Raw genomic sequence first — 12,878 nt, 5'->3', positions numbered from 1 at the left:
AGGCGCTCTACTGGCGGTGGCAATGATGTGTTATACTTAAAAAAAATTTATTTGACATGTGGATACAAATGAAGAATATCTATTTCCTTAGATTTATTTTCTAAAAATATGAAAAATATATACTTCAATATATCTTTAAATGACTGGTGTCGCACTAATCTCAGTTTTTTGTCTATAGAACGAAAAAATCCTCATCACTACTACTACTACTGGAAGTTAATTTCATGTAATACTTTTGTACAATCTTAAATAGTTCGAAAAAGATAACATTTCTTTATCTAAGATAAGATAAAGATAATCTATATTCTTAATAATCTAGATGAACATAAGATAAAGCCATTTCTTCATCTAGATGATTATCTAGATAATTTTATCGAAATAACGATGAAAACACTGTATATATACAAGATATATTAAAACTTAGTATCCGAAAGCTCTCGAGTCATTGATTTCGAATTTAAAATCTTTACAAATTAAAAAAGAATACAAAATGACAGAAAATCGTGAAAAGTAATCGAATTTGATATCACCATCATGCGTTACCAAAATAAATGATAAAACCATTAGTAACTTGAATGTGAAAAAAAATATATATGTGTGTGTGCTTCAAAAGATTAAAGTCTTATAATAGCCATTGTAGTGAGATAAAATTGTTTCTTACATCACACATTATTAATGTTTAATCGAAAATATAAAGTATTTTATTCTTGTTAATTTCATGACGATTGAATTTAATCTTGGAACTTCTTGTCGGAATTGATAATTATTAGATTAAGTTGAAGAAATGGATCATAGTAAATTGCATTACTCCAGTTTTTGCAGCCGTTTAGTGTTTCACAATTTCATAATTCGATAACGGACAGAAAAGATGAGATATAAGTTTGACTACAACACCACTTTCATTAAATACAACATATTAAAAAATTTATTTTAAAAGACAAATGGTCTGACAAAAATTTGTAACAGAATTGCGCTCTCAGCGAAATAGACGTACGTGATTTATAATAGCGCGGCTTTCTCTGTCGTTCGGAAACCGAATGGCTCATCAGATTTCGAGGCAATTCAGGGCGATTGCATTCTTCGGAGTCGCGATCACTGGCGCTGCATCGAAATTGTTTGCCGGCTTTAATCTCGCCTCGCAGCAGTGACAAAGTATCGTCCGCAAGCGCATCGTTACTTGAATCACCGGAGATGCGTCTGCCCGAGGTATTTCACGGTAATACCACTGCAGCGAGCGATCGCCTGAGCCAATGCAATGGTTAGACACTTACGTAACATTAAAGCCGCTGCTGGCTTTAATCTTGCTGCATGACGCTCGAATGGCTTCACGGAAGACAATGTTAGGAACTTAACGGCGGAATTATTCCTGATGAGGCAAACTAATTCTGCATCGGCGAAGTTCGTTCGACAATAGTTGTTATCGTAATCATAATATACAGGAAACTTTTCAAGGGGTATACAATTTTATTATAACTGTACAGTTCGCAAGAATAACAAGTGTACATTTATTCTAGAATAATTTAAAAAGTAAATGTAAATTGATTTTTTTACAAAATATAAAAGTTTCACGGGATTGAAACATATGTATATATTGTATAATAAATATTACTCCTAACTCGGAAGTACAAAACGTAGTACAAAGAAACAATTTATTGAAAATAATTACAAGTTCACAATAGTATAATCTCCGATAAAACAATGACTATTACAAATTGGAGAGGATAGATTTACGAGTGCTAATTTCCTTTCTGGAATTCCGTCAATTTATTTTCTGATCTAAACAAAACTTCTACGGCAGTCTACAGGTCAAAAATTATTGTCAACGACACGAAAAAACATTTACACCGAAAAGTCGCGGCTGAATGGAATATCTCGTTAGCGTTAGGTGCATTTATAGCTGCTGTTATAGCCCTGAATTCACGAGTGAAACCGAATCGAGTGCGCTAGTCTGATTTCTTTCTTTGACTGCGTGTTCCTTTTACTCTGCAATGTGGTGCACATATAGATATCGATATGTATATAAAGGCGATACTCCGCTGATCTAGTTGCTGCTCTAGAGTGTCCTGTTGTTGCGGACCATCACAGTCGACGCTCCATTTTTTGGTTCCTTGACAATTAGCTCCCTCTGCGCTTCTGCGAACACCAAGTGCATCTCAAGACATGCACTGAAAGTTTATTTCAGAATTATTATTGTTCGTAATTAAGCAGTTAAACACGAGCGTGCAGTTGTAGTCATGATGAACGGTGTATCAATGTATTTACTATAAATCTCCTCTTAAAATTTGGAGAAATATAATTAAAAAATATAAAATTTTATATATATATATATATATATATAAAATTTTATATATATATATATATATGTTTTTATGTAATTGTAAAAGCTAACCCTCCGACTGCACGTTCGTACGTCAGAGATGAATTACGTGGGCATGGAGTTCGAACGTTTCAACGATGGCGACATTTATGCGCGAGCTTAATGCCAGCCACTTTTTCTGTCATGTAGGTCGATCTAAGACACATGGACGAAAAATCGGGGAGCAACGTGGTGGACGTGGGAGTTGACCTGTCCGAATTCTATATGTCGGTAGAATGGGATATTTTAGAAGTTCCTGCAGTTCGGTAAGTGTTCATTGGCGTTATTTTATTTGATCTTCAAATATATAGTACGTTAATACATCTCTATTTGCATTTTAGTAATATATATGATGTTATACACAATAACTCTCTCTCTGTACATTGTTATAAAAAGTGATCAGAATTTTATTGAATTTTTATTTATTTATACGCGATATTTCATAAAATGTTAATATAAGGATTTGAATTTGAGATCTTATATGAATCAAATATGTATTCTCATATTGAATACAAAGCGATTACGGTTTATTGTCTTGTATTCAATATGAGATTTGCCAAGTTCATCTATTTTTTCTGGATAAGATCTCAATCTAATCCCCGAGATCCTCAAGTATAGCGGAGATATCGGAATCTCAAAACGCGCCTAGAAGAGGCCCCTTTCTCTTTCCTTATGAAACTCTTCTTCACATTCAATATGCTAGCCTGGCATAAGCGAACAGCTGCTTCCGGGCACGATTCGATTTCCGATATTCGGTGCGCCGCGATGCCAACGGGAATCGGATTCTGCTTTCGGAAGCTGCCATAGCGATAAAATGGATGTTGTCACAGAAGTGACCTGCTACTAGAGATGTTCAAGATATTCCGAAATATTGGTGCTCTAACGATTGAACACTTTCGACATCGGTATTACACCTTTCGTATTTTCCAAATCGATGCCACATTCGATTTAAGTGCCCCTATTTGTCACGTCGAAGATTGGATCCTTTGCGAGAAATTATGATCTAACAAATGGATCAAGTCAATCACAACGATGACGCTCGAGAAATTGTACGTAGGGATAACAAAAATTTAGGTCAATCTTAAAGAAATCGTTTAATTCACATTTTTTCCTATATTTAGAATCGTTTTAATAGGCGATCGTTTAGCGTACCTATCGAGATTGTTATTGGTAGAGATTTGTAGGGGTGAAGCTTATTTTGATAATGAAGAATTACGTTATATTGAAGTTACTGATCTTTTTATACGCACGAATACAATACTGTTTAAAAATAATTTCTTAATGAAAGAGACGACATAGAAAGAATAAGGCACATGAGTTAAACGGCTAACTATGCCTCTATTAACGATTAAATTATAATAATTATACTAAAATGATCAAACACACAAAAACGTTTTGCTACAGTTTGTGCACTTTGATTACCATCCCGAATCTCGTCAAAAATTGCGTAATTTCGTGTAAAAAAATTGAACGTTTGAAAAATAAAGTAATTCAAATTTATTCACGACACAAGACATTACTGGCTCCAGTTTGAGACTATCGACCTGAATAGAAAGGACAGACGGGGAACGTAAGGGAATAGTCTGAACCGAGTTACCGACTTAGAGAGATCTTCAACGGAGTTATATATACGACCCTGCGAAACTTTTCTCATAAGTCTCGCTCACCGCCGACCCTACTTACTTAAAACGTACTTATTGTCGGGTACAAACGCTTCACTGTTCTGAATAGCGGAATTCTTACGTTCTTTAGGCGAATTTTTTTTTTTCTTTTCACTTCATCGCCATAATCCTAACGCACCCCTCCACTCGTTTATCGATCCGACGATTAACCGCAATGTCTCTTGCGTCTTTTCTTCTCGCAGGAACGAGAAGTTTTACACTTGCTGTGACGAGCCCTACTTGGACATCACGTTCAACATCACGATGAGGAGGAAAACCCTCTTTTACACAGTGAACATTATCATCCCCTGTATGGGGATATCGTTTCTCACGGTTCTCACGTTTTACCTGCCTAGCGACAGCGGTGAAAAGGTAAGCTGATACATTTCTTACTGATAAATATTTGTATTCACTTTCGCATTTTTATGAATATCTCCGCGTGTGATTATCCTAACGTTAAATCTATATTAAAATAATAAATTTATTCAATGAGAGATGTTTATTTCCAATTTTTCTTTTTTATTTCATGTTTCCTTCAATGTTTGCTAAACAATTTTTTATACAAACAATACTGCAACATTTTCTTTTCCACTTACATTATCTTCTGTGATAAATTGGTCTCTGTACAGGTATATTTGAAAATCGAAAAGATATTGTAAAGATTAAAGTGTATCTCTATATGCTATATAATATAAGCTGCTGTATAGGATTTCTGTCTTCTATTTTAAGCTTTTCAGAAACACATATAATACAGCGAATAAACATATCTGAAATAAAGAGAATAAGCGTGAAAGAAGGACAGAGCCGCGATTAATCCTTTTATTCTTGGAAGCAGCCGCGGGGCGAACGTGCGTGAAATATGCGGCGAATTAGTTCTCTTCCGCGTGTCTGTCGGCCTCGTTATTTACTCTTATCTGTACATAAGAGCTAGTAGGTGGTTACTTTTGGCTCGACGGCGCCGGCGATTTTTCATTTCCACCCCGGCTTCTACCCTCATCGACTTACACTACTTACCATCTTGACTCGCGCTATTTTCGCTCGCCCGTGAACAGAGATCCTTTTCCACTCTGTGTGTGTATGCACTAAGAAGATTACTCCTACACAACAATTGGGGTGTTCGAGAACATTGTTGAATGTATTAATTTACACATATCTTCTTAATGTTACTCGAGTATATTACATTACTCGGATATTCTGAATGGGTTACTGATGTTTTTAAGTTCCTTTAAATTTTTTAATGCTTTTTTTTTAGACGCGAGTTCTGTCAAATATTTCTCTGATCTTGTTATCCTACAAATACATTCTAGATATTCATCTGCATATTATAAATATTCTTTGAGAATATCCTGATAGATATATCCTCAAGTATCCACATGCTGTGCGTGATTCTATACGCATTTTCTTCCTCTCCAGCGAAGAATATTTTGAAGAAAGGTTTATTCTGCCACAGAACGACGTTTACAGCTGACGTTCTTCCCGAAGCGCCCTTCCTCGCGCGAAGTTATCGACGTAGCATGGCATAAAAGCTTCACCCGTAATTCCCCACGCGCTTTTTCTCCGTTAATGTCCACAGCACGTTGCGACATGCCACAAAGGTTATTCGTTACTCTGTGAAATGGTATTGTGAAATGTTTTTTCTTTCCCAACCCCCTCGGTCGGTTTCTTTGTTTCTTCTGGTGGGCCGACTGCGAGGACTCGCGTTAAAATCGTTCTTTTCTCTTGCTCGTATTCTCTTCTTCGTTTCCTTCTCTTTCTCGATGAAAAAGCATGGCTATTAGTCGTACTTGCGCGCAGTTGAGGAACTATCGACCGCGCGTGCAATTAGCATCTGTCATTAAGAAGAACCGGACAGCAGTTGATTGTGTCCCGAAGTACCGAAGGTAATAGGAATGTTTTTACACGATGCAACATGTTTGCCTTATTCTCTCATTAATCCCTTCAACATCGAGTCTCCATTGTAAGAGAAAATATTAATTTATCGAACAGTTTTCTATATTTTACACTGAAAGCTTTTATTATTAAATTAATTTTTAATTATTATTTTTCAATTAATTATCGACGGAATTATATTATAAAAATTTTTAACTCCTTTTATATCGTAAATTGCACGAATTTCTTTGTTTTTAATTTTTATTTTTAAATGAATTGTTTCAAATGCATGTTGATTCGTTCGGAAAATGATAAATTATTTTAGACTATATGTTTCATCAGAATGTTATTTATAAGATTTTTTGCCAAGAATATGATACGATATATGTAGGCCAAATCAATTAAAAATCAGAATTTCTGAATATACTCGTATAAGTGACATTAAGAAAGGCAGGCTCATCATCGATGATTTGGAGCCATAGCTTGATGTACAACTATAATTTTACAAGAGACAAAGTTAAAATTTTAGATAGTGAACTCTCTTATAATAGAAGATTGAACTCGGAAATGATACATATGAAGAGATAACAGTATAGATTAAACAAGCAAAGCGACATAAAATCCCTTTCAGATTCATATCTATCTATTTTACAATGTTTATCCTCTTTCTAATTTCTTCCCCTTCTTTTTTCCCAGTACCTCACGTTCCTTTTTCTTCCACTTTATTTTGTTAACATTGACTCCTTTTTTTCTTATTGATGTCATTGCTTGTTTCTTAGTTTAATTATAACAATTTAAAATAACACTTGAAATGTGGTATTTGGATGAAAACAGAAAATTTCTAGCGTTATTTTTATTGCAATTTATAATGTCGATTGTTTGTAATAACTAATGTTCATTTTTTTTAGAATTTTATTTTTTAACTATACGTATAATACATTTTAGCTTGTATATAAATTATCGTCTATCCACTTTAGCAAGTTGATATGACAAGATGAATCTGATGAGACAACTGGTCATGCAATTGCAATTGGATTTTATTGTTATTAATATTACTACTTTTTGTCATAAAGTGAAAGTAACACTGGAGAAATTTACAGTAAATTTGAAGAGATAAACTATTTTTTAATACTTTTAATTATATGTTTCATTACAATCGATCTTAATATTAGTATTAAGGAAGAATTAATTCTATAAAAAATTTTCAATTTGCGTTACTTTAAAATGTTATCAACTTTTATTTAAAAAACTGTAACGGTTAGATATTGATTGTAACTACTTATTCCTTTATTTAATATTCTTTATTTACACTAATGATGAGGGTAGAAACGTTTGTATTTTAAATTATATGAATTATTAAATATTTCGAAGCAACTAAAAATCAGCTTAGACTGATAGCTTCTTTTATGTAAAATTTTTTTAATTTTTTGAGTCCTCTCTCTCTCTATTAATTGATAAATTACGCATATTTCACTTGATATTCAGCATTTCCGATTGAAATACAGCTCGTGTGATTCGACGAGGACGCGAGAAAGCACAAAGTCAATCATCCATTCTATCTTTAACCGTTTATTGATTTTGCTTCCGAGAAGCAAGCAACGTGAAAAGGAAACGCCAATGTATTATACATTTGCTATCGTCATTTTCAAACAAAATACATATAAGCGCGAGACACATTTTATGATGACGAGAGACATTACTTTTGTAATATTCACAATAAAACATCATGCAATATATTTATACATACAATGCATATACAATGTGTTATCAAATCAAACTTTCAAACGGATTTAACCCAATTGATATTTACGAATCCAGTAGATTCATTGTCAGATATTTTTTTTCATTACGTCTTGAAAATTTGTTTATAACAAATATTTTTCAAAGTTCTACATAAAAATTTTAAAAAATAACATAATCTTATTCCTCGGATTTAGAATAAAAAAGTCATTCAATTGTGTTAACTTTAAGCAAAAATACATTAATTACAGTACACTGAATCCGCAAATATTATAATAATTATTTCGGGGAGAATATTGATTTGAACTAACTCATATAATTTTGATAGACACGATGAAATCATTCGAGAAACTGTATCGCGAGCGTACGCTTGTTTCTATATTGTCAAGCTCCAATTTCTCGTAGAATCTTTGCGGATATACTGCACGAGACGTGCTACGAATGCGAACGACCAACGAGAAAGTGGCGCGAAGAATTTGCGAACGACTTTTCGCGGAAGCGTCTCTCGTTTGGATGGCTGTCGAGTTGAGACCTGCTATCAACATTCACGTTCCAGAATATACATCTTCCGTCGTGTCGGAAAAATGCCAGGAAGTTATGCAGTGTCAAGAGTTATATATATGTTCTCGGAATGCACTGGACACCTGACTAAAAATGCAATACTTGTTCATATACATGTTGTGTCAAAGTTGTTATCAGTAATATGAAATAACAACAATAACAGTAAAATGTAGATAAGGATCAAATTTGAAAAGCATTAAAGAACTATTGATTTAATAAACAATAAAAAATAAAGATGAATAAAAACAAGTAAAGGCTTTTAAAATATGGAAATATTCTAACAGTCTTATTTCATTGTTAAAATAATATGGAAGTAACATCCAAGTAAAACATTTTGCCGAATAAAAAATATGAATAAGTAACAAAAATTGTTTCTTACTTAATATGAAATAAACTACAATTCGCACATATTATAAACTTGAGTAACATTTTAATAGAAATCAATTTTTTTAAACATTAAGGTATTCAATTTAATAGTAAATAAAGTTGTAACAACATAGAAAAACGATTTAGTCAAAAATTTAAGTAGATCTGAAAATAATTTTGTTGGACTATCAAAATAATTATATAGAAAACTCGAGTTTGATAAACATGCTGCAAAAAGTTTTGACATTCTAATAACTTGTTCGAGCATCCTAACATAATTATTTTGATATTTCAACTAAATTACCTTCGATCTGTGTATCTACCTTTTTAGATAGATTTTACTAAAACACCGTTCTTTCTCTGTGAAAAAATTAGATCTTTCTTAAGTCACGTTAAACAAAATTAGTTTCAATTTATATGATCTGGAGACATATTTTTTTAAAACGTATATACCATAAGATATATTGAAGTATTTTTATAGATGTATATATTTTTATAAATCGAGAGAAACCAATTTTTCTTTAACGCGATTTATAGAAGAGAGAATTATTTCATAGAAAGAGGGGTTAAGATGTAAAGCTTCTCAGGTGTATGTAACTGTAATATAAAAATCGCCTTTAATATTTCGAAAAGATTCTCATAAAGGTGACATCCGTCCTTCACAATTTATTCTACGGTGTCTTTACACATCTTTTTTTATGCACCATAGGATAAATCGCGAAGGACACATGCCACCATACGAGGATCTTTTTGAAGTATTAAAGGCAACCCTTATTACAGTGGTTACGTATACTTGAGAAGCTTCACGACGGTATAAGCCAGCTTTACACTTAGAATTTTCTTGCGAGTTTGCGAGCGTCATGTTGTCCTTAATAATAGTTTGTTCTTGTTGTGTAACAATGAAATATTTTGTGGCAAGGATAACTTCCTGGGTATCTTAGTTTAACGTCAACGTATGCATTATTTTACAAAGTTTACTTTGTTAGAAAGCTATAAATAAAGAAAAGCATTGAAGGCTTCGCCACGTTCTCTCTCTATACACATCTCAGGAACAAAAATATTTTTCTGCAATATTTATGTAGAGCGGAAGTGATAGAGGAAATAAACTCGATTGTAGATTTTCGAAAAAATAAAGCCGCCGAGCGTCTGTTGCAGCTTCTAGGCATGTCAATCAAGCAGAGGGAATCGATAAGCAATATCGCGGTTCGGTGATTGACCCGCAGCCAAGCTGCGTCTACCGAAATTGCATACCACATGCATTCCCCGCTACACGTTTTATGACATGTCTCATGACTGTACATCACACCGTTTTGTTTCAATGCTTTTTGCCGTCATTTTTAGATTTATGTGATTAAGCCACCCCGCATTTGTGGAAGTACTTAATGAAAAAGTTAAGTTCACTATACAATCTCCTTTCACGTAGAAAAGAAACTTTGAAACTTTGTGATCTGGCAAAATAACTGGATAATGCTATAAAAGAGACAACTGATCCAAAAACAATATATATATACAAGTGTACTAAAATATAGAATATAAATAAAAATTATTAGGTAGTTAATGTTTAATTTATTCACAATTTTTTCAGTTTGTTAATTATGTACTTATAAGAACTGGTACTCTTAAAATGTTTTTATAAATTTTGTTTCGTCTGTTTATTCATGACCGTTTCATATAAAGCTTTAGTTACGCCTTTACACTGCGACGAGAGATAGATTATCAAGAAGTTCGTGGATTCGCCTTCGCGGATGTTCGTAATCTCGGATGTCGCATGAAGATGTTACTTGCAGGTTATTATCATTTGACTGATGTGATACAAGGCGGATATAACGGATAGGGAAAATGGATAACGGATATCGCGGGGTATTATTATGTCACACATACACACACACACAAAGAGAGAGAGAGAGAGAGAGAGAGACAGAATGGATTGGAAGGTCTTGGATATAATATAATCATATTCGCTTTATACATTCCGTCGTATCTTCATACACATTCAACGTAATTCGACGGTTTTACGCTCATGGATGAGCCAATTTTGCTGCAGACTGACGTTCCATCCACGTTAATCACGCAAACCATTCGAGAACGAGTAAGCCAAAAGTAATCAACCAAAAGTAAGCTGATGAGTTTCTATTGAAAATTGCAGAAGAAGTTATGCTTTTTCTTCGAGTACCAAATGTTTCTGACTGCTATTTGCTCAAGTGGTTCATAAAATAGGATCTCCATATAATAAAATCCAGAATTATTGTAGGTAACAAAGTCATTTCCGAAAAGATTTTATCTCAAAATTACGAATCACGGATTTTCTTTTGTTTTTTTTTTAACTATGTATAATAATAATAATAATAATAGCTTTATTCTTTAATTTAATTACATTAACGATAAAACAATAATCACTGAAATAAATTGCAAATTCTAAATAAAATATTTGTTTTATTAAATTTCGTTTAACCAACGTAAACTATTTTCCAAAACGTGGCTCGTGGCGATCTTTGATCGTTGGTGGTACGCATGTTCCTACACTTCCGGTATCACAGGCATATTATACAAGATCAAGCTCATCGAACACGACACATCGCGTTAACCGTGTGTCAACGTACATCGTACATCCGCGGATCTTGCTTAATTGTCATGCATATACCATAGCGAACAGACCGTGCTGTGACAAGACACAAGCTACAAGACTACTAGTTCACATCTCTGTTAGGTTCACGTCTCTGTTAGGATTAAAACAACAAGCTCACAGAACATCAGCTAAATTATTCCTTTACTGGACCATACATCATATAATTACCGAATACTCTTAATGTGCTATGGTTAATTTGTCGCTTTCTATATATAAAAGAGTATGTTAAAAAAGTCGATTTTTGGACCCCCTGCGGAACCTTACAATTAGTTAACCACAAAAAGTTGTTTGCATCCTACATGAAACAGTAAAAATAATTTTATATCAAAGAGTAGAAATGCAGGGAAAGTAGATTTTTTTGATATTATAAATATCTCCTTTTGTAAGTCGAATTTTCACGCTGGAATTTATCACAAATCGGATGTATTGCAGAAATTTCTCATAATTGGTATACTTAGAGATTTTAAGGGACGCTCATCATGATTCTGTTATTAAAAATAGCAAATTATGAAAATAGGGAATTTAAAATGCCGCTCTCGACATTTAATTTTATACGTAGAGTTACAGTAATCGTATTTTTTATCAAAAAAATCTGAGCGTGCTCTGTAAGACAAATTTATTCTGAATCTATTATTTAAATGGAAACATTAACGATGACGAATTCAAAATGGTCGATCCAAAATGTTTGTGTTCGATTAAAACTCACATATTTAATACATTTTATACAATAAAATGAATGTGCTATCTTTCGACAGCTTCTATCACTGCTAAAGTAAACATTTCCTAAATCGTACAGAAACTCTCAATCAGTTTCCAGTTTTCTTGATTCTCCCGAAGGACATAGAAAAAGAACTGCGCGACCCGTGTGTCAAAATGATCGATGAAAGTAAGAGAGAAGGACCGTGGAAAACGACTAATCTCTATCCTTTTTCACTGAACGGTGTAAGAGATAATAAGAGAAAGATTGAAGGGGAATGTCTTTCAGGGTTCTCCTCTCTCATTATTGTCGACCACGTTTGAATACTATACTTAAAGGAAAAAGACCCTACTGTCTCCTGATTTTAATGAGCTTTAGTATGTTGTTCTCCAGATAAAAATAAGAGACACGCATTTTTTTTTATAAGTGCCTAATTGCATTTTTAAAGGATGAAACACCCTTTAAAAAAAAAAGCTCATTAAAATCAGTGGGTGAGTTGAGTTACTTTCCTTGTTAGATACAAATAGCACAGTCCCTTAGGACCTCGGTACCAATTATCATGAAAAACACACACACTTTTGCAATATATTCAATTCATGATAAGTTTTAGCGTGGCATACGAAAATGCGACTTACAGAAATAGACACATATAATATAAAAAAAAATCTACTTTCCCCGCATTTCTGGGATATAAAACTATTTTTACTATTTCATGTGGATTCCAAACTACAACTTTTTGTGGTTAACTAGATTCCGCAGGAAAATCGGACTTTTTTAACATTCTCCTTTATTTGTAATTTTACCTGTATACACAAAATTTAAAAGATTAAAAGCTGTTTTTGAGATTTCTGAGGCAAATAATTAGAATCACGAGTAAAAAAAAGTCTTTTAAGAACGAGATTATATAATTGACTAAAAATAAATCTGATAAAATATTTTACGAAACAGAAGTAGGAGTTAAATCAATTTTACAACATTTAATAATTTATGTCATGCGAAAAT

At 33.1% G+C, this 12,878-nt stretch overlaps 1 protein-coding gene across 4 annotated transcripts in view; it reads left to right on the top strand.

Annotated features, from left to right (window-relative positions):
• The window catches only part of nAChRalpha4 (nicotinic acetylcholine receptor alpha4), a 189,706-nt gene that overhangs the window by 137,323 nt on the left and 39,505 nt on the right, over positions 1–12,878 (top strand). For all 4 annotated transcript variants that reach the window (XM_018543853.1, XM_018543851.1, XM_018543854.1 and 1 more), the window contains exons 5-6: positions 2,507–2,622; positions 4,221–4,389. In XM_018543853.1, coding sequence (XP_018399355.1) covers positions 2,507–2,622; positions 4,221–4,389 — 285 coding nt within the window. The remainder of the gene's footprint in view (positions 1–2,506; positions 2,623–4,220; positions 4,390–12,878) is intronic.

Source organism: Cyphomyrmex costatus, unplaced genomic scaffold (genome assembly GCF_001594065.2).
Source record: "Cyphomyrmex costatus isolate MS0001 unplaced genomic scaffold, Ccosl1.0 scaffold40, whole genome shotgun sequence".
Lineage (NCBI taxonomy): Eukaryota > Metazoa > Arthropoda > Insecta > Hymenoptera > Formicidae > Cyphomyrmex > Cyphomyrmex costatus.
The sequence above is the reverse complement of the archived record's forward strand: the minus strand, read 5'-3'. Positions and strand labels throughout refer to the sequence as shown.